Here is a 23,253-nt window from a genome sequence, read left to right on the forward strand (position 1 = left end):
AACTAAAAAATAAATATTAAAAAAATTCTCTAAAAAAAAAAAAAAACCCAGCCGTCTGCATTGTTGGGCTACATGATCAATCTTGGCCATTTCACCTGCAGAAGCGCTAAACGGATGACTCTGGGGAAGAAACCCAGGGAGGCCAAGAGAACTAAGCCTCTGTGGTCCTTCCTGCAGAGTCTCAGATCTGGTTTCTCTGCTTCCCTCCCGCCAGGGGTAGAGGCCCCCAGACAGACTGGGCTTCCTGGAGTGTGGCGAGGGCTTCCGATGCGACCCAATGGCCAGTTCTCCCCAAACCCCATGCCCTTCCCAGGTTCGCCGTGAGGTCCAGCCTGGTCCCTGGGAGACGGTCCGTCGAAAGCCCAGAAGACCATGCTGAACCGCACGCTGTGTCACCTGGGTTGACAGTACCGACTTCCGAGGGTCCCGCACTCGGAGACACGCCTTCGTCCCCGGGGACCACCCCGAGGTCCCCAGGCGCCGCCCCGCCTCCGGTCCCCGCCCCGAGCCCCCGAAGCGCTTAGACTTCAGCCTGCGCTAAAGTCGAAGTCCGGACTCCGCTCCAGCCCGACGCCCCAGGGACACAGTCCAGGACAGGCGGGCTGCGCGGAGTCCGCTCACCTCGGTGGCCTCTCTCCCAGTCCTACTGGCCCTGCCCTGGGCTGCAGACCCTCCGAACCCGCCTCAGCATCCCTCCTGTGCCTTTTGCACTTCTTCTCCCGGCGCAGAGGACATGCGGCCAGCTAAGCCAGGCTCTCCGCTGCCCGCGCTCCTCTTGTTGGCGCTGGCTTTGTCCCCGCCGGGGACCCAGGGAAGGCCCCGGGGGCGCAGAGCAGCTCCTGTCGTCTCAGAGCCCAAACCGTTGCTTTTCCTCCCTGCAGCGGGGACGCGCCCGGCTCCTAGCGCCTCCAGGAGCTCAGGTAAGTCGTAGCAGTCCCATCCCATCCTTTGCCTGAGCCTGAGTCTGTGTGGAGTACCTTTGGAACTGGGTAAGACATTTGCTCTTCGAAGCCTGAATCAAGCACAACAGAGAACAGACTGCAGATTCCCTGTTGGGGAAAAAGATGGGATGGGTTTAGCTTATGAGATTTACCGTGGTTGAGACGTAAATAACAAAATTGGTCCGGCAAAGACCTCGTCTTTATATGCCCCTTTCCAGGTGTGGAAACCTTTTTGGAAATAACCTGATAGTGCAGATGAAAGACCTGGGTTTGAGTCCCATGGGCCAAGGATAGTGGAGGGGTTATGTAATTGTCAGAGCCTCCTTTCTGGGTCTTTTGGGGGTTTTGAGAATTAACTAACCTGACTGCCCTCAGAGACCCATTAGGCAGGAATGCCCCTCTCCTTCCCCTTCAAGGTGGCCATAGTAAATGGGTGATTAACACCACTTTCCACGGGCTGCTGTGGCTGGTGTTAATGTTAATGAGTCTGCTTAGAAGGGTGGCAAATGCTGCTAGCTCCCAAATCAACACTGGACACTTTGTACTTAGATGCCTAGGAAGGTGGGAGGAATGACATGGGAAAAAAAACTGCCACTATATAGGATCATGAGACACCCAAAGGTTCAGAAGATTGTGTGACTGAAAAGGAAAAGAGAAAAGCCCAGTGAATAGGTCAGGGGCAGCTGGGCTGATGTTGGGAATGGGAGTGGCAGGAAGCAAGGTGAGGAGGGGAAAAGAGAGAAGCTATTTAAAGTGACTCAGTTCACATCCTGCAAAAACCAAGCCAGGTGGAGTTGCTGGCAGAAATGGAAAGCCAGCGGTTCCATCTCCAGAGCCACTTGGTGGCCTGCACCCAGAATGACCAAGCCCAGGGTGCATCTTCCACCTGGTGGTCATGCCATAGTTCGCAAGGATTCTTCTGCCTCATACTTAACTTTTAAGAAAGCCAAGAGGGATTCCTAGTACCCTGCTTGGTTTCGTGGTACTGTGGATTGAACACAGAGCCTCATGCACGCTAGGCAAGTTCTCTACCACTGAGCTACATTCCCAGCTCTTTTTAAAATTTCATATTGAGGTCAGGCATGGTAGCACATGATGTAGTCCCAAGTAGCTCAGGAGGTTAAGGCAGGATGATTGGGAATTCAAGGCCAGCCTCAGCAACAAAGCAAGGCCCTAAGTAACTTAGTGAGACCCTCTCAAATTAAGAACTAAAAAGAGCTGGGGACATGTTTCAGTGGTTGAATGCCCTTATGTTCAATCCCTGGCACCAAAATAGTAATAATATAATAATAATTTTTTTTTTTCACTCTGAGACAGTCTCACTACGTCGCCCAGGCTGGCTATGAACTTCTGATCCTCCTATCTCACCCTCCTGAGTAGCTAGGCTTACAGGTGTGCATCGCCACATCCAACTCTACTTTTCTTTCATAAGAGTTATGACATCATATGTATACTTATTCATTCCACAAATGGCCACCTGTCTTTACATGGCAGTCATTATGTAGAGGGCTGAGGCTACCCAGAGCAACCAGCAGCTAGATGTCTGCTGTTTCCAGTACGCTCAGGGTGTGGAGGGAGGGGAAGGCTTGAGCATACACACACTGAATGAGCAAAATGTTCTGCAGGATTCCCAGAGTGAATCAGAGGGAGGTGATGGGGAGGCTGAGATGGATCTGAGAAGAGTGTGTGGAGGACCTGGGTGGAGACTTTCAGTCTGACTGGCAGGTAGAAAGCCCTCAAGAAGGGGTGGAGTGGGCATAGTGACCACAGCAGGAGCATACCATGTTGCTGCCACACATGATCATATACTTCAACTTACAATCATTGTTCACCCAAGTATTTATCTCAGACAATGCTGTGTCAGTTTGGAATGTAAAAGGAGTGGGAGAAAGTCGCAACCACAGAGCATTTATGGAAATACATTAATTCAGATCTTGTGTTTCATTTAAGTCTTTTTGGTTAAAGACAGTGAAAACTTACTGAAGTGAATTAAGAGGAAGAAAACAGAATATTTTATTCCAAGTTAAAAGTGGTAAAAATCTGATACTGTGCATGGTGGCCCATGCCTATAATCCTAGTGCCTCTGAAGGATGAGGCAGGAATATCGCAAGTTCAAAGCCAGTTTCAGCAACTTGTCGAGGCCCTAATCAATTTAGTGAGACTCTGTCTCTAAATAAAATATAAAATGGGCTGGGGGGATGTGACTTAGTGGTTAAGTAGCCCTGGGGTCAATCGCCAGGACCAAAAAAAAAAAAAATGTGGTAACAATCTAAAGTTGTTTTTTAATTTTTTTTGTTTGTTTCTTTTTGTACCTGGGATTGAACCCAGGGGCGCTTAACCACTGAGCCACATCCCCAGCCCTTTTTATATTTTATTTTGAGATAGCGTCTCACTAAGTTGCTGAGGCTAGCTCTGAACTTGTGATCCTCTTGCCTCAGCCTCCAAAGCTGCTGGGATTACAGGCATGTGCCACTGTGACCGGCAATCAATATAGTCTGATAGAAAGTGACCTGTGGGTCACCCAGAGTCCCTTGCTTTCTCTACCTGTTTGTAGTGGTCTCAACCTTTGATTATGGCACTTTATTCATATGGGGAGAACAAGGGTGGCATATTACATCTGAAGTTGCCTGTGAAAGGAACACTTGGACATGGATCAGGGACAAACAAGCACATGAATATAGAGAGGACAAGGACCCATCTGGAAAGTCTCATGGGAAATGCTCAAAGGGTGCTAGGTGTCTTAGCTTATTCAAGAGGAAACATCTCCCAGGTGCTGGAGGTTAAGGACCTCTCACCTGTGCCAGATGGGTCTGGAATTCTGTCCTCAGGATTCTGCAGCATAATAAGCACCATCATGTACATGCTCTGGGTTCTGAAATCTCTGCTCTGCATGAAAGTAGAAAAAACTAACTCTGGCTCAGTTTCTTCTCCTACTAGTCTCACAACACAGATCACTTCTGACATCAGATGTATTGGTTTTTCCCCACACCAAGCAAGCAGTTGATTCTGCAGGATACACCAGCTGAGTATCCTTTAATCCAATTCACTTTCTATCTGGAGACAGTGTCAGATCCCTCAGGTCTAAGACCCAGTCCCTAAAACTGAAACCCTAGTCAAATGCCTGTGTGAAGCCCCAGGTCATTTTACCAGTGCTTCTGACTGACCAGCTACTACCAGTCAGTGTTGCTGCTACTCCCTGTTCAGGTTCCATTAATTGCCTAAGTGGCTGTCAAGGAAACATGTTTACCAATTCATGGAGAGTTCACCACCTTGTCATGATTGATTAAATCACTGGCCATTGGTGATCAACTTTACCCCTAGCCTCTGCTCCCTCCCTGGGCATTGAGAGAGAATGAAAGTCCCAATCATCTTGTCCTGCCTTGGTCTTTCTGACAACTAGCCCCTATCCTGAAGCTACCTGAGGACTGCCAGCCCTCAATCAACTCAGGAGCATGCAAATGCACATTATTACTTCAGAGATTCCAAGGACTTTAGGATTTGTATTCCAGGAAGTCCAAACGAATATTTCACAATATCACAGCGTAGAGTGCTTTCTTCCTTCTCAGGCAACTTCTTCACACTCACAGGTAAGGCTGGAGGTGAGAGGATCATAACCAGGTTGAGGGAGCAGTAAATATGAAAACTGGAGTCAAGATGTGGACAACATGCAGTTACTCTCAAGGTTGTAGTTGGGGTGGGGGGGGGAGGTGTGAGCTTTGGGTTCCAGGAGCACATGCAATTCACCATCCTTGGCTGTCCTTCCTCCCCACAATGCATTCACTGTTCATGCACATATTCAGCCATTTATTCAGCCACTCAACACGCATTGGCAGTCACTGATAGGCTTGGGATTGTAAAGTTCACCAATTTTTTTTTTTTTAACTTGCTCTTGGAGTTTAGGTCAGCTGAGGAATCCTGCCAAGTTCTAGAGTTTGGTTCATCCTTTTCATTGTCCTTTCTGCCATCTTACTCCAAGCTCTCATGAGAGTGTTATAAGGACCTTCAATATTGTCTCCCTAACTTATTTAGTAGCCCCACCATTATGTTTTTATTGGGATAAGAATTAGGAAGTGTGGGTTTTTATTCCTTTTACTCCCACCCTCTTGTTCCTGTTCCCTCCCCTCCGTCCTGTTCTCTGAGCATCTCATCAGCAGAGGGAATAGAGGAGGAATTCTACCTCAAACTACCAGAAGAAAAAGGGTATTAGATGGGTTGGGGATGTGTCTCAGTGGTGGAGGGTTTGCATGCATGAGACCTTGTACTTGGTTCCCAGCACTGCCCAAAAAAGGGGGGGCATTGGAAATCTCACCCATCAGAACACAGAAAATCAGAGGCTGAGAAAAAGAGAAAGGAGGTTTCAAGGAGATTGAGAAGAGATGAGATGTGGGGAGAGGGAACCGTAATGGGAACTGTTGGAAAGTTTTAATGTATTATTGCATCTCCTTTTGCAACCTCGTTTCAAGAGATGTCAGTAAACATTGACGTTGTTTCTATAGACCTTCTGGAGTCAGATTTGTATGGTTGTTTTAATGTAAAACTTTACTGACATGGAGCTTAGGGAAAAATTGTGAAAATTGATTTGGTGAGGTTATTTTGAACAATCGCAAATAAACATTTTAATAAGTAGTGTGGATGGAGCTGGTCCTTCTGCGGTCACAAATCTACAGTGGTTTCTTCATTTTCCAAGAAAGTTCTAATTCCATTTGAAGGCAGGATATCCATGCTCACTTTGTGACTGTCCTTTGGCTCTGACAGGGCTGCCTCCAGTGCCTTTGTGCCAGTGACAGTCTTAGTACTTGCTCCTTACATTCTGGCTTTGCGTCTGATATTTTGCTGTGTTCTAAAATGCACTTCTCTGATCTTTTCATATGGAATACTGTTCTATCTATTTCCCTTGGAGGAAAATCAAACGGTTTTTCTTCTGTTCCCACACCTCTACAATCAACACAGAAGGCTTCTGTGACCTTGAAATTATTATTTTTTTAAAATTTTGAGTCAGGGTCTCACTAAGTTGCCCATGTTGGCCTTCAAGTTATGATTCTCCTGCCTCAGCCTCCCAAATAGAGGGAATTATAGGCAGGCTTTGTGCCTGACTAATCCAGTTTAATTTCAACATTACCTACCTAGATATAGGGTCAGACCCCACAGGTTGAGGCCTCAATCCTCAAAACTATTCTCACTTCAAACACAGCTATCAAGTCTGAGCCTCTGACATTTTTGACTATTGAATGCATATAAAAACCTAGTTGAGGACAATGAAAATTATATTTATTTGGGGCTAACGAGGATTGAAATATTGGGAAAAAAACAGATTAAAGAAATATCAAAAATGTGCTCCCAGGTTTTCCAAAATGGCAACTATCTATAGCTTTAAATTGAAGGGGGTTGGGAATTACATCACTTGTGAGTCAAGCATTATAACTGGTACTGACACAAGATAAACTGTCTTCTAAGAAAGGGATTGGATGTGAGTTGTTTGGGGGAAGGGGTCCATTATTCAGGTCATCGGTGGTCGACAATGTTTCAGGAGACTGCAGTTTAGCCCTGGGCAGAGTTCAGCTTGGTCTGATGGAATTCTGGGGACATATGTGGGGATGGGTAGGAAGTGCCGGGGTCAAAGGTTCAGCTATAGGCATTTCTGAGATCTGTTTGTGGCCTCCCAACTCCATTTTAAGTGCCCTGGAACCAGTGCTACTCCATTTTGATTTTCTTCCTTGATGGAATCCACCAGCTACAAACTGGGGTCCCCACAACACCTCCTCAGTTTGGTTTAATTTGTTAGAGCAGTTCACAGAACTCAGGGAAGCATTTTGCTTATATTTATTGGATAAAATTTATTTAGGATATACAAAGGATATCCTATATATATTCTCTATATAAAAGATACACCAAGATGAAGAGATGTGTGGGATGAGGGATGTGGGGAAGGGGCGTGGCATTGCTATTCCCTCTCCAGGGTGAGCCGTCCTCCATGAATCTCACATGTACAGCTATCCGAGCTCTCGGAACCCTTCCTTTTGGGTTTCATAGGCATGATTGACTAAATCACCGGTTCTTGTTGACCAACTCTTCCTTCAGCCTCTCTTCCATCCCTGGGCTAATGGAATTGCCAATCCTCTAATCCTGCCGTGGTGTTTCTGGTGACCAGTCCCCATCCTAAAGCTACATAAGGGCTGCCATCCTTCAATCAACTCTTTGTCATGCAAAAAGACACAGTTGCTTCAGAGATTCCAAAGATTTTAGCAGCTGTATGACAGGAAGCAGGTACAAAGAACAAATATATATTTCCCAATATCATGACCCTCTTCTTTTGTGATGTCTCTGCATTTATTTAAAAAATATCTGAGCCCTAAATTCACTTTGCAAATATACCACAGCTCTGGCAAAATCTAAAAAACAAAACGAAACAAAAAAACCCATATGTACTTGAATACTGCTGGGTGTTGCATAGTAATGGAATTTTATTCATCGAACCCAAATTCCCTCTATTGCAAGTCTTTTACTATTCTATCCACTCAGTCATATTGGTAATGATTTACTTTGCATGAATAAAATAATTATTTTGGCTACTTTGCATATCACCAGGGTGGGTACTTCAAAAAAATTTTAATGTATATGTTTAAGTTATGCACTCTGATGTTTTGGTAGACTTATATATAGGGAAATTATTACTACAGTCAAACAAACGTATCTATTACCTTCCACTTAAAAAATTTAAAATATTTTATTTGCTGAATTATTGAAGCTATTTGTTTTACTGAAAACTGTCTGCATGGGAGGAAGTCAAGGCAGAAAGATTATATATGATTTTTCACCACGTAGTATATTTGACAGGTGCTATGATCAGAGGTCTGTTGGGCCTGATAGTTAGAGTCTCTATGATCACAAACATAGGAAGTAGCCAGAGATGACTTACATGAATGAGTTCTTACCCATTCACAGTTTTTCTGGTAGTAGTTGTTGCCTGCCTGTAGGAGTCCATTTATATAGCTGCCAAATGATGAAATTCTGTGCAGGAAGTTGACGGAATCACCTAGTGTGGCTTCTCCCTCCGTGGAGTGGCAGAGTCATAGGAAACTACTTACCACTCACGCATTGGCAAAACAACACTAGGATTAAAAAAAAAAAAACTTTTATATGTTGATTTCTCCCTATGGCCTCAGTTTTAGTGCTGGAAATAAATTCTAAAGCATTTTGGAGCAGACTTCTAAGATTTTTGTTGCTGGGTAGAAATGTAGACAAATAAATCCAGGCGATGTTTCCTTCATGTATATGACTGTAGAAAGTACCATAATAGTGAGAAGTACAGCCCTGTCTGTGTACTTTGCTTTTCTTTGAAGATTTTAGTTACTTGTGGTCAATTGAGGTCTGAGAATATTAAATGGAAAATTCCAGAAATAAACAATTCACAAGTTTTAAATTTCCTACCATTCTAAATAGCTATGAGATCTCATGCTGACTTGCTCTGGTCTACCCATGTTATCAATCATTCTTTTGTCCAATGTATTCATGCTGTATATGCTACCTTCCCATTAATCACTCGAACATTTGGGATATTAGATCAACTATAGTCTGTTGTGGTTTTTCAGTACTTACGTTCAAATAACCCTCTTATTACTTAAATAGTGACCCAAAGCACAAAAGTAGTGATGCTGACAATTCAGATATGTCTAGGAGAAGATATAAAGTTCTTCCTTTAAGTAAAAAAGCAATAATATAGTAAGATATTTTGAGAGACCATATTTCCATTACTATTTTTATCCTCATTATGTTGTTATGATTGTTATATTTTGTTATTATTGTTATTAATCCTTTACTGTGCCTAATTTGTAAATTAAGCTTTATCACAGATATGTATAATAGGTTAAAAAATACTGTACATAGGGTTTGGTACTAACTGCAGTTTTAGATATCCTCAGGGCATCCTGCCGCGTACCCCCTGCAACCTTGGATAAGGGGGACTAAGACTTAGCATGTTCTGAAGTTTAGGCATTTGTTATAACTTTATTTATATATTTATTTATTTTACTTTTTGTTTTTATTTATTTATTTATTTTGTTTTAATTAGTTACACATGACAGTAAAATGATCTTGACATACATTTGAATCAGATAGGGGTATAATTTCTCATTATTATAACTTTCGTTCTGAATCTATCAGTACAAGCTGTCAGGAAATGATAGCTATAATATTTATATCATATTTAAAATGTGTAGCCTATTATGCATTAATAAAATCAACATTTTATTAAAATGTGATTCATTGAAGTTATAGTCTTTCTGATTATCTTTTTCAGTAATGATTTATTTTTTTCCCTGAAAACAAGTTGTATTTTTCTCCTATAGCATCTTCATATTGTAACTCATATTAGTTTGATATTACTTTATCTGTGTTGATGTGAGTTCCTTTAAGCTAGGACTGAGGATTAATTGTTTTTGAATGCCCTTGGCCTATACAAGTCACAGTATAAAGTTGATATTTAGGAGGAATTTTGGAAGAGAAAAGGAGTAAGGAATTGAATTTTTTAAAATAAACTTTGAGGTTTTTTTAAACTTAATTTTGAAAGTTAAAGATTTGAATTTTTATTTGTCCAAAGCCAAACCAGACCTATCAACTTATTATTTAATTTGTACCATTCTGAGGATGAATAAATATAAACTAATTTTCTTAGCATTTGGTTATATTTAACAATACAACATTTGTTGCCCTTAATATTTTCTAGAGGAATGATTCTTAACTTGAGGATCCTGGAACCACATGCAAGTTTGGAATATGATTCTTGAACTTGGCCCTGGATATGACATATCTGTGAATGCAGTTTGTGGATCTGTAGTTCATCAATTTTTTTTTTGAGAATTATCATGTACATTGAACTTTCGGAACCACCCAATTTTTAAATTGGGGAACACAGGGAGGAGAAAGGTGGTACATCAGAATCTTCTAGAATGTCTCTTCAGAAAGAGAATGGTTGACTGCCCCCCTCAACCCTGGCCAAGCTTCTAGTTTGGCAGTTCACTGTCTGCTGTCTCCCCAACCCAGCATGCAGCCACTGCTCTGTAGCTACATGATTCAGTGTGTTTTGAAAGTTAATCTGTGAAAAAAAGTTTCCCTGGCTTACCAGCTTCAGAAGCATGGCCTATGAAGTCCTGCCGAAAAGGAAACTTAATGTAAACCGCTATTATTCAAACTTTTTTTTTTTTAACTTAGCCTTAACAGCCCTCTCTTACCTAGGGGGACCCTGGGAAGAAGGGTTGGGCTGAAGGAGAGAAGGAAAGATGAACTGGAGGAGGTAGAGGGATGGGTCATTGAGGAACAGTGACATACCATCTTCTAGGTGACAAGGCACCCTGTCATTCAATGGAAAAGTAAATATCTAGAGATGAGTTTAGCAAAGTGTCAACCTATTCATCTAAAATTTAAATGCTGTCCTGAAGAATGCAACCCTTGTGCACATTTTGTACTTCTGTGAACATTTTTTTAAAACTTAATATACAAGCATGCAGCTTTGCTTGAATTTTAGAGAATCCATGATTACCGTTCATTTTAACTGCTCAGCGTGTCGGCTTCACACATGGTGGACCTAAGACGAACGACATGGGCCAACTTAAGGAAAATAAATCATCTTTATGAAGTTGTAGTTACCTGTGTGAAAACAAGGAAACAAATGCTATTAAACAATTTCAGTCCTGAAAGACAATTATTTTTGGCTGATTATTTGGTAAAAATTCCATTGATGTACCAAACACTATAATACTAATGACACTATTGATTTTTTTCCAGAATGTAGGTCTGTAGAGACAGCAAACCTGGGTTCTAGACTTGCTGAGGCCAAGGGGCTGTGGCCTCTGGACAGGGTGCATTTCCAGTGTCTTAGGGAAGGGCCACTCCGGATGCCTGTGAGGCACCTGACAGGGGCCCTGTCTGTAGGTGCACAGGCTGGTGGCTTCTCACTCTGAGGAAGTCCTGCACTGGTGTCAGAGCAGTGGTGAATCTGAAAACGTGAAAGCCTTCATGGCCACTTTGGAGCTTGCCTATATTTGTTTATAAGAGATTTTCTATTGCCAGAAGATATGCCTACTGATAAGAAAGAAAAAACACAATTCACTTGTTGGGTTTGGAGTCTTATCTGTTTGTCTAACTTTTTTCCTGTGACTATTTTCTATATTCCTTCATAGATTAGAAAACAAAGTTCTGTTTATACAGGGAAAGATTTACAGTTTGAATTTTAAGTCTAAAGTATAGAAATTAATTATTGCACTAATTAGTTGGTACTAATACATTAATTAATGCAGTGTTAAAATAGCAAGTTCTTGAAAATTCTTCATCAGTAGAGTAAAAGTAAAAGATACTCCAGGAACTAGGGATGTGGCTTAGTGGAGAAGCAGGTGCCTAGTAAGCAGGAGTCCTTAGGTTTTTAAAAACACGAAACATCCTTCAGAAGAAAAAAAAAAAAAAAGAAAGAAACTTAATACATAGGCTAGGTTATGTGAATAATGTGTATTAAACTTGTTTATCTTATATATTGTCAATTTCAATTTAGTTTAGTTTTATTATTGTTACTGTTTGTGGTTTTATTCATACATTTTTTCTAAATCCCCATATATTTGGATCTTAGGAAAAAAATATTTCCTGTGATTACATATTACGTTTTCAATATAATTAGCTAATTTTAAAAACTGGCAAAAATTTTTAACATACAGTAGTCAGGTTTTGTTAGTCAGCTTTCAATTACTGTAACAAATACCTGAGACGATCAGCTTATAAAAATAAAAAAAGGTTTATTTTGGCTCACAGTTTTGGAGGTTTCAGTTTGAGATTGATTGGCCCTGTTGCTTTGGGACCTGTGACAAAGTAGCACATTACTCATTTCATCACTAGGATGCAAAAGAGGAAAAGGAAGATGCTGAGATCTTTCTATCACCTTCAAGGGCATACCTCCAGTTTCCAAAAGACTCCCCACTAAGCCCTGCCTATTAAAGGTTCTCCCACCTTCCTATATCCTAGCTGGAGTTCAGATCTTTAATACACATCCCAACACAGCACAGGTAGTCATTTAAGTGCACATTTCAAAAACACTCACAATAAGGCATTTTGAAATATGGGCAAACTAACTCTTGCTCAAAGAGTTCCGTTGCCTCATTTAGGAAGCAATATATTTAGAAACATTTTTATAGAAGATGATATGGAGAGATAGGTTTTCTTTTAATCATTTTTGCATTGTTACCAGAGAATATAAGACACGTGTGATTAGGTGACCATTCTTCCCAGTATCTGCCATCACCTATGTTTTAAAATATAGCTGGGATTTGTTTTATTCAGATATCACAAGACACACAGACTGAAAATGGTTGTCACGGAGGAAGACATTTCACTTCCTGAGTCCCTATAAACAGGAGGCAGGACACATGAGGTAGAGCCACACTGGGAGCACCTGGGCAGGTCAGGGGGCTAAGGGAGTGGAGAAAAGTGTGGGTAGGAGTTTTTATTGTGGTTTCTGCAGGCAACACGAGAAGGCTTAGGATCGGCTGGTTGGAATGTTTTCAGTGGACTCTGGTGCTAAGGGGTGGTTCCTGGCCCTGCAGTGATTAGGGCAGGGGGACAGTGGCCCTGAGTCTGAAAGCCCAGTAGAGGAGTTGGGTCGGTTGGTTGACCTGGGAAAGGCAAGTTTGCAGGTGAGTCTTTTGCCCTCTCCAGGAACTGGCCCTCACATTAGAAGAGACAGTACCTCCAGGGTCAGCCATGCCCCAGATGTCAAAGCATCAGAGTATAGAACACAAAATCATGATGAGTACATAGGACCAACTCTGACCTCCTTTGTGAACCTTACCTGTGTACCAGTCCTCATTATTTGTTCCTGCCTGTGGCGCTGCCTGATCTTCAGCCCTCTCACTGCAGGCTACAGGCAGTCTTAATCTTCCTTGGCCTCTGGGATGCCCTCCGTCTCCCTCCTTGCCTTCTTTAAGTGATTTCTTTATTTCCACAGTTATTCTTGTTTGGTTCCCTGCTTCTCTGATGATTGCTTCTTCTCCTCTGACCTCCTCTTCTTCGGCTGCCCCAGGGATCCATTCTTGCCTGTGGAGTGTTCTGTGGAGTGATCATGTCTACCCCTCTAGTTTCAACTATTGCCTCTGTGCAACTGATTCCAAAATATATCTCCATCATTATTCCGTCCCTTGCTGCTTGGAATGCTGGGGATCAAGCTAGGGCCTCACACATAGCTAGGCGAGCACTCTAGCACGGAGCTACATCCCCAGCCCTGTTCCTTACTTTTTAAATTCACATAACCACAATGTGCTGGATCATCTGCTACAGGACTGTCAAACTTGATTTCTACTTAAATGAGTCTGCGCTTCTGCCTTCAAACTTACTCTCTGTCCTTTATTGCTGGCCTCAGTAATGACAACATTTTGATTCTTGGACATTGTGCTTCTAGGGTTATTTGCATTTATTATTAGATTAACAGCCCTCTGGGGTTTTCCAGTGGCTCAGTGTATTGATTGGCTCCTAGCTGCCTAATCAATCAAGAATAGTATTAGCATTGTGTTCTATGTTTTTTGCTAGACAGTTTCCTATTTGTCCTTTGCTTGTCATTCTTAATAACGGATTGCACCTAAAAAAAGTCATCCAATGTAAAAGGCTTTTTATCTCTTTGTTTTTGAAATGGTAAGACTCATTTTTTTAAAAAAAAGTCTATGGAATGATGATTTTTAAATCTGAGAGGGAGATAACTAGTTTAGACAATTTGAAGTCAAATGTGACTATACCAAATAAACTGTGTTACAATAAGAAAACAAGGTCTGATGCTCTAGGTCTGCACCTAGTCTGCACTTCTGTCAAGCTCCCTAAAAATGCTGATGCTGCTGATCAGCGGAATATACTTTAAATAACAAGAAATTGGAAAACAAGAAGGAACCCATTTGAACTTACTTGATTACCTTGTGTGTTATTTACAACCTACATAAGCCTCATAAAATGTTACATAAAAAGAGAGTTAAATAATGCACTCATTTATTTAAATATTTTAACCTTAATGGAAGAGGCATGATATAAAAACATATATTTACAAGTACGTATTTATACATTTACAAGTATATAACAGTATAGCCTCTATGTGACTATATAAGAAAAGAGAAAGATATCTGTTTGGTGACTTTCCATTTTTTTATATTTATTTTTTAGTTGTAGTTGGACACAATACCTTTAATTTATTTATTTTTACGTGGTGCTGAGGATCGAACTCAGGGCCTCTCATGTGCTAGGCTAGCACTCCACCACTGAGCCACAACCCCAGCCCTTTCCATTTTTAAATACACTTAATTTTGTATTTTTAAACAGTATTGCTTGAATATGTTTAAAAGTTAATAGCATTTCCTGTCTTGTATTTAATACATTTGAATTTTTCTCTAAGCACATTTTCCATCTGTAATTCTCTCAGTAATAACATATTAAATGTAGTTGTTCTTATTTTTTAAATGGAACTGTTTTTATATATTAAAAAAGATTAATAGTCCCATCTCCTTACTTAAAAGAATTGATAATTCTAGGAGCTTTGCAGCATTTCAATTAAAGTACCTCATGTAAAACTGGTTTAAAACATGTGTCCTCATAAAGGAATGAGGGTCAACATTTATTTATTATTTATCATATCAGAGTGAACTATCTTTATGGAAAGATTTTAAGTTATATGAAGGTACAAACAAATAATAAACATTTTTCAGTATTTTGTTTTGTAATTGTTTTGCCTTTTTTTTTTTTTAACCAGAGATTGGACCCAGGGGTGCTTAACCACTAAACCACATCCCCAGCACTTTTTTAAAAAATATTTTATTTAGAGTCAGGGTCTTGCTAAGTTGCTTAGGGTCTTGCCAAGTTGGTGAGACTGGCTTTGAACTCACAATCCTCCTGCCTAAGCCTCCCAAACCACTGGGATTCCATGCACCATAGTAGTGGAAAGCAGCCACTGATACCATGTAATCAAATGGACATGCTTGTTCCAAAAATCTTTATTTACAAGCACAGCTGTAATGCTGGATTTGGCTCATGGAGAGTCATTTGTCAACCCAAGGACAGAAGAGCGCAATTCAACACAAATTAAATTATTGAAAACTGTTGAATTGTCTCTGCATTTATTCTTGCTCCTCCATGTCAGGCATCACAACCTTTTGAAATTTTATTCTTAACATTTGTTTATTGAAAAAAAATTGAATCATGTATAATGTTATTTTTATTGCATAAATTTCAAGTGTACAGCATGACATTTTGATAAACTTATAACAGAGTAATGGTTAGAATTGTCAAGCAAATTAACATATTGACACATCAGACATCATGTCACCCTTACTTTTTATTTATTTATTTTTTGGTAGTAACCCCTAAATGTACCCTCTGAGCAGTTATTCTGCATCCCATACAATGTTAATAACGGTAGTCCTCACATTGTACATTAGATATTTGGACTTCTTCATCCTATATATCTGCAACTTTGCATCCTTTGACCTAATTCTCCATTTCCTTCCTCCCTTGTAATAATTTTTTTAAATGAAGCTTGACCATGTCATTCTCTTGCCTAAAGCCTTTTGTCTTCTCATCAGCCACAGAGTTAAGTACAATGTGTGTAAAGGACTGTGAGGTTCATGTCCACCTACAACCTCATCTTGTGTCTCTTTCCCTCCCCTTCTCTCTCTTTAGCCCCGGTTGACATTTCTCAAATACCTGAGCACATAGCAGTGCTTCCATTTTTCCCATCTCTTTTTAATGAATTATCTCTTGTTCATTGCTTCAGGTGTCCAATTCCATGTCTCAGTTTAAGTTAAAGCAATCTGCTATATATCCTTACCTTCCTGTATGACGTTTGTAGTTTGAAATTAAAAGTCAAGCGTATTAAAATGGTGGTTTTCTTGGTAGCTTATTCTGAGCACAAGTGCAGCTTAGATTGTTTCCATTTGAAAGGTAACAGCCCCCTCAGCCTTTAGTTCCTGGTCTCTTGTTAGCAAAGCAGGCTTCAGGTGATAAAAGGTGAGCAAAACAGTGGCTTTCTCCTTAGGAAGCCCATAATTCTGTAGTGGAGATGGACAGGCAGCCTGCACTCTCGTGCTAATCAGAAGGTGACAGCTGCTTGGATAGAAGTTACAAAATATGTTATGAGGGTGGAGAAGAGAGGAAATTCACATAAAATATGTAATTTTTTTACAAACCTGAATGTCATCATTATCTCAGTGTCTACAGCTTAAAATGGTATTCTAAAATGTTTTTGGAAATTGAATTATATATAAAGTCTTTGAAAACACTTAGTCACAATACTTTTTGTACTCAGCTGACTTATCGTCCAGAAAGCACAAATGTAGCCACCTGGCCAAATAGCACATGGTATACTGATGTCACAGAGGTTGACCTGCTGTATTTGGTTTCAGGAGGTATGGTGTATAGATTTTTGTTCCGGCTGGAAGAATATTAAAAATGACACCAAAAGATTTAGATAAAGAAATACTTTGATTTTTCTCTGCTGCTTTATTATTCTGTATGAGTTTTGTTTGTCAAGTGCAGGTGTTTGTGCTCATATGAGAGGGGAGCTTTGATCTCTGTAGCTACTGCCTGAGGTTGGCAATCCTGCCCTGAGCTCACCAGGGCTGAAGGGAGCCTGGGAGCTACTTCATTGGCCAAGGCTCCCACATCCCCGCTGAGCTCCCGGGATTTAAAGGATGGTTAGAACTCCTGCATCTTCATTTCTAAGGCTCCCTTCTCCTGGGTTTCAGTGAAGTTAACCTCCTCAATGGGGTGGTTTAGACTCACCTATGGGGAGGTGGGGAGGTGACAAATGTTCACTTCCCTTTCATATTCATAGTGTGTTTGACACCACACAGGAGTGGATCTGTAACAAAAACATTCTAAGTTTAAATGTTTAACTGCCAACCAACCTTGAGGTTCAAGCTTAAATGTTCTCTCTTTCTAAATGACTTCCATATGCTCCTGAAGGGTTTTTATAAATCGCATTTTCTGGATGGCATATTTTTAGTGAGTACAGTTGAAGGCTGAGATGTAGTTTGATTATTAAATATTATTTTATTTTAAGCTCAAAGCCTTTTAAGTGGGAGAGTCTCCTGACCTGAAGTGTATTTCAATTTGTTTGCTCTGGCTGCTGCAGGGGAAAAAGGATTATAGGAAGGAGAGGACTGGTTAGGAGTTGGCTGCCAAAGTACAGTCACAAAACTATGAAGACTTGGACTAGCCTGTGTTAGTGAAAGAGGTAGGAGTGCATGGGTCTCGGATAAATTTTTAGGTATGAAATCTATAAAACGAATTCACAGGCTGGATAGTGTGCTGGGAGAAGAAAGAAATCAAGTATAACTTCTTGGTTTTTGGTCTGAGCCAGGGGTAAAGTATGATGTCATTTACTGAGCCTGGAGAACATGGTGGGAAACAGGTCTGGGGCAGCCAGAAAGTCAGATGTTGATCTGTGACTGTGCACTTCAGAGAGGTCTGTATGTGCTCTGGTAGAGCGGTGGGGCAGTGAGCTCCACTGAGTTTTGGAGCCAGGGAATGGTCAGAACAGGAGAGGTGGAATTGAGATCAGTTACATAACTGCCATAGATTCATATGGTTAGTGCCTTTTAATGATGGCATATTAAGGATATTTTTAAAGAGTGGAGATCATTTCAGAAATTCTAAATTCTTATTTTTTTTTCTTTTCAGAAATATTCCCAAGAGATTTGAACTTAAAAGACAAATTCATAAAGCATTTCACAGGTAAGCATACAACTTATCAGTGATTTAGTTAAATAAGAAGATTATATGCAGTTCCTCAGGAGACTGAGGCAGGAAGATTGCAAGTTTGAGGTGGGCCTTTGCAATTTAGTGAGAGCCTGTCTCAAAAAATCAAAGGGTTTGGGGATGTGGCTCAGTGGTAGACCACCCCTGGGTTCAATCTCCAGTACTGCAAACTAAATATAAATTTAAGAAGATTGTATGCAACGTATTATGTTAAGTCCTGGGGATATGAAGATAAATGTCTAGAAAAGGCTCATAGTCCAGCTGGTGACATGGATAAATGCTTTTAACTTGTATGAACTATAATGTAAACCAGATTTTGATAAGTAGTAGAAGTATAAACAATGTTTTAGGGACACACAACAAGTGAATAATTTGGCTAAGAACCACCAAGGAAGGCTTTCAGTGGACATATTGAAGTGGGACTTTAAAAGATGAATAAAATTTTCCCAAGGTGAGAGATACATTCTGGTCAGTAGGAATTCATTGAGCAAGACATAAAATTTTGTAGTGTGGTTTGGGAAAGGACAGGCAGATGGTGTCAATGGGCTATGGGTGAATTTAGGTATGGATGCATTTGGCCAAAGGGAAAATATCTGACTGGAAAGGTAGGTTGGAATCATTGTGAACAGTCTTACATTGCATGTTTGTGGGCTCACTTGGTCCAGTGGAATCCCACCAAATTGCTGAGTGTGGTTATGGAGTCGGAAAGAGACCTCTGGAGACCAGTTTCAGAGAACTCGGTCCACTTTATTATTGCATAGGCAACCCTTTATGCATATTCTGTTCCTGGGCAAATTTAGCTGAGGGCCGTAATAATCCAATGAGTGGCAACCAAAGGGCTAAAAGGTCAGCAGCAAAAAAGCAGAAGGAAAAGGAAGACACTGTGCACAGGAGGGTGGCCAGGTTACCATGGTGACAGGGCTAGGTTGTGGTCAGTGTTCCAAACCACAAGTATCCGGACCCCAGGTGCCCAACACATGTCGAGGACAGTGGACTGTGTTCCCAGCCAATGGAGCACAACAGAAGTTTTTGGAACAGAAGAGAGACAGACTTTCATATGCCACATCTTTTTTAAAAAATATTTTTTAGTTGTAGATGGACACAATATCTTTATTTTATTTATTTATTCTTATGTGGTGCTGAGGATCGAACTCAGTGCCTCACGTGTGCAGCAAATGCTTTACCACTGAGCCACAACCCCAGCCCTCGTATGCCACATCTTTTTAATTTTATTTTTAATTTAATTAATTAATTAATTTGTGGTACTAGGTGAACCTAAGGACACTGTCACTGAGATACATCCCCAGCTCTTTAAACATTTTTTTTTTAATTTTGACATAGAGTCTTGCTAATTTGTGAGACTGGTCTCAAATGTGTGATGGTCCTGCCTCAGTCACTGAGATTACAGATATGCTCAGTAATAAGCCACATCTTAAGCACAGACAAAATGCTCTCTCTTGACGCTTTCATTCTTCTTCATATCAACTTTGTGAATTATTTTCAAATCATCCCATGCCCCAAGTTTTGGAAAAATCACTAAACTTATTACCAACAGTCTACCCTTGTTACCGCTATTGCCTTTCCGTTCCTAATCATCTCAGCTACCTTTTATTGTTTTATATCTCTGACTTATCATGTGGGGAGAAATGTAGTTTTTCCTTGTAGTTTTCCCACTTGATCAAATCTGAGGGCCATATTTGTTAACTAAGTTTAATATGAGTGTCATGAAGATCAAGTGAAGATCCGCCTACTGCATGAGTGAGTGTCAGGGTATTCAGTGTGACTGTGGAGTCTCCATAAAAAGCAGACTCCAGTTGGAAGGATGAAAGTTTTGGTGAAGTCTACCAGAAATTTATATGAACAGATGGAGAGAAGTCTCAAGGTCTTGACCAATTTATGGTAGTCCTGGACACTAAGATTAAACACACACATCATTTTAATTTTTTAAAATGGAATAAATGTCTCTGCATATAAATATTAATTCCTATTAAATAAAAAAAATGGAGAACGAAAAGTAGAAACCAAGGATATTGATTTTATATTCTTTGTAACCACTTACTTTATTCCCTACAGATTTCTTTCCTCTCTCTGGTGTTTTTACCTTCCAGTCATTCTAGAGGGTTCTATTAGAAGCAAAGGTTCCATTATGTGAGAGGTTGAGAATGCAGAATGAATTTATATTGTTTTTCATAGATCAGAACTCTTTACCTCCCACAGAGTCTGGTTGCGGGGAAGTGGGGAAGGACTGTGGAGCAAGTTCTTTTAAGGACAAGCAAGATGTAAACCCCAGTTATATTATTTCCATCCGTAAAGTGCTAGCAATTTGTTTGGGAAACATGCCTGTGTTTATAATGAGCATTCTTTTCCTGTCCTCTAGGGCCAGTCACATTTTCGGCTGAATGTAGCAAACATTTCCATAGACTGTATCACAATACCAGGGATTGCTCAGTGCCAGCCTGTAAGTCACTTGGACAGTTTTTTTTTTTAATCCTATCCAGCAATAAATGCATGTCATTTTAAGCTTTAACTGTCTTGGGGTGGGACATAATAGACTAAACATTGCAAGAGATGCTATTTATAACACTGACAGTACTTAAGGTTTGTGTGTGCTGTTGAAACTATAAGAACAAAATCACATTCTAGCTGGGAATATATCCAAATCTGAAAATAGCAGATTTCCTTAAAGACCAAAGTGTTTGTTAGGATTGAAGCCTTTTATCATTATTCAAATTCCTTGGCATAAATAAAGTGCTCTCTCACATAAATGAAAAAAAAAGTAAGATGATTATGGAGCATAAGTCAAAATTTCCTCCTAAGTTATTTTAAAGTAAATATTTTTAATATCATGTCATTTGTACAAAGGGTGCTGGATTTTTCTGAATGTTGATAGCATGTGTTATAAAGTTTGCTCTAATGAATTCTTTTGGATACTTAAATTACTGAAGTTAATGATTCCAAACATAATATTTAAGTGTTATCATTTAAAATATCCAAAGTATGATTATGTGTGGTAACTGAGTTGACTGTTTTTAAATTTCTTTCCAAGCCTAAACTTTTCTTTAAAGAAAACAAATTTTAAGCAATTTGTTTCTTATTAACTACATTGCTTTTCTTGAGAAATATTTAATTTTACTTAGGTTGTTGCATCAGATTTGTTGTAAATTTTTCAAAAACAACTTGCATCTAATAGCTCAGAGAAACAAAGCACGTTGGCTTCAAGTCAAAATCACTAAATGATAAAGCAGTGTGGGGCAGAAAGTTCAGGCTTTGGGACCAAACTGTTTCCCAGCTATGGGAGAAGTAATACTTTGAGGCTCTTTTCTCATCTCTAAAGTGAAGACAACAATCATACTTTTCTATTATGTTACTGGGGCAATTAATGGGGAAAAATCCATGTTACGCACGCACTTCATACATTAAGTGCTTTTTAAGTTATAGATATTGTTATGTGATTTAATGACAATAATTAACATGATTTTCCTTATATTTGTAGTAACTATACACCTAATCTACCTTCTACTCCTTCTCCTAGATTACAAAAGATGTGCCAGGTTGCTAACAAGATTGGCAGTGAGTCCACTCTGCTCACAGACCTAGAAAATCTACCCTGGGAGTATGTACTTATTTATTTTTCTTATGCTGTTTAGTAGTCTTTTTTAAAGTTGTTTTTTTAATTGATGGTTCTGGGCCTTCCACATGCTAAGTAAGCATATGCTCTATTTCTACTGAGTTACATCACCAATCCTATAAAGTCTAACCAAAATTTGAACAATTTGAACAATATAAGAATCCAGGAAGTTGATCATATCCATACCTACTGAGCTTAATCTGGATTTTTCACTGTGCTTTAACTTGATCAAAATATGCTATTTGATAAAAAAATTAATTTTAAAATGTCCACTATAGAGATTACACTAAATAAGATGAATAACATATTGGAGACCTTACCAGCCCTAATTAAAAATATACTCAACAGGTTTTGGTGTTATTTTATTGTTGTGTGAAAACATTATACAGATAGATATTAGATGAACAGAAATACTTACAGGTCTATATTTTCTTAACTGGTCAAAAGATATAATAAAAATGAAAATAGATGTTAAAATGTTGGCTTACATAGAGTAAGAAGATATTGGAAAATTGGAAGAGAAAGCAAAGGATTAAGAATATAATAAACATTTAATGATTATCTGCTTTAGATTACTATTTGACAAGAATGAAATGGTAAGTCAGAATATTCATTCTAGTTCAATTACCATAGGAACCCTAGGGAATAATACAATCATAAAAAGATTCATGTAAATTATCACATTTACTTACAAAACCAAAATCTATACAAAATACTGAAAGACATTTATTTCTTTGCAAATATTTTTTTCTCATTAGTTCTTTTCAAGTGTAGTATGAAGTCAACATATTCTGGTCAGCATTTCAGTACCATGGACAAGTCCCTTTAAGAACCAGGTTCCTCAGGCTGTTAAGATGGTGAATGGAAACCATGTATTCTAGAAGTTTCTGTGAATATCTCACACTGGCCAGTGTAGCTCACTATATCCCAAATAATTTCACAGGGATTTACTTAACACATCTCACAGATTTGTTGTGACAATTACTGAAACAATTCTGACCTCACTTTCTGAACAATGATATCACGTGTTGTAAAAGTTGCTCTAATGAATTCTTATGGAAACTTAAATTACAAAAATTAATAGTTATTCCAAACATAATGTTTAAGTGCTATAATTTTAAGTGCCCAAATTACTAGTATGTGTGGCAACTCGGATGACTTGTTGCTGTTGTTATTCTTATTTTAAAGACTATCGTTATAAATTAATACTAATGAGCACTATTAATTCTGAATGCTTACAGTTAAGAAAATGAGCTAGATCATTTCAACATTCAGTGAACATGTGCTTCCATTGATTATTCTCAACATGTCTCAAAGCTTTTGGGTAATACAAAACAGAAATAAATCAAGAAAATTCATTTGGCTGTTGACCTATATCGAGGCATATTTATCTCTTTCTTGGTTTTTAATATATTTTATATAAATGAGTAAACTTTAAGTCCTTAAGTCAATATAATAAATGGAAAATTTCCCTGAAACAAATACTGTGTCATAATTTAAAATATGAAGCTAGACAAGTAGCTCAGTGGTAGAGCACATGCTTAGCATACCTGAGGCTCTGGGTTCAATTCCCAGCACCACCAAAAAAAGGAAATAAAAAATAAAATATTCCACAGAAATCTACATTTTTGTGGGACTAAAGTAGAGAAGGCAGTTGATATTTATGATTCATTGTAGTGTTTAGAGATTTAATTATTCCTTCTGCAATTATCTGCGATATTATTTTTAATTATTTATTTCACAAGATATTATAATCACAGTATTTCAGATAAATCAGTTTTAGGAATTTTTATGAGTTAGGTGATATCAAGTTCATTTTGGGGGTATACTACATATCATAAAACTTTAATAGGGAAATCATTTTGTGTCTCTAATAGACCCTCTCCTCCTCTACAAACACACTTGTCTGTATTCTTA

At 39.3% G+C, this 23,253-nt stretch overlaps 1 protein-coding gene across 1 annotated transcript; it reads left to right on the forward strand.

Annotated features, from left to right (window-relative positions):
- Positions 1 to 733: 733 nt before the first annotated feature.
- Alkal1 (ALK and LTK ligand 1) lies at positions 734 to 21,305 on the forward strand. The gene is made up of 4 exons (XM_026394388.2): positions 734 to 920; positions 17,631 to 17,684; positions 20,086 to 20,166; positions 21,241 to 21,305. Exons 1-4 carry the CDS (start codon positions 734 to 736, stop codon positions 21,303 to 21,305), a joined length of 387 nt encoding a protein of 128 aa, XP_026250173.2.
- The last annotated feature ends 1,948 nt before the right edge of the window (positions 21,306 to 23,253 follow it).

Source organism: Urocitellus parryii, chromosome 7 (assembly GCF_045843805.1).
Source record: "Urocitellus parryii isolate mUroPar1 chromosome 7, mUroPar1.hap1, whole genome shotgun sequence".
Taxonomy (NCBI): Eukaryota; Metazoa; Chordata; class Mammalia; order Rodentia; family Sciuridae; genus Urocitellus; species Urocitellus parryii.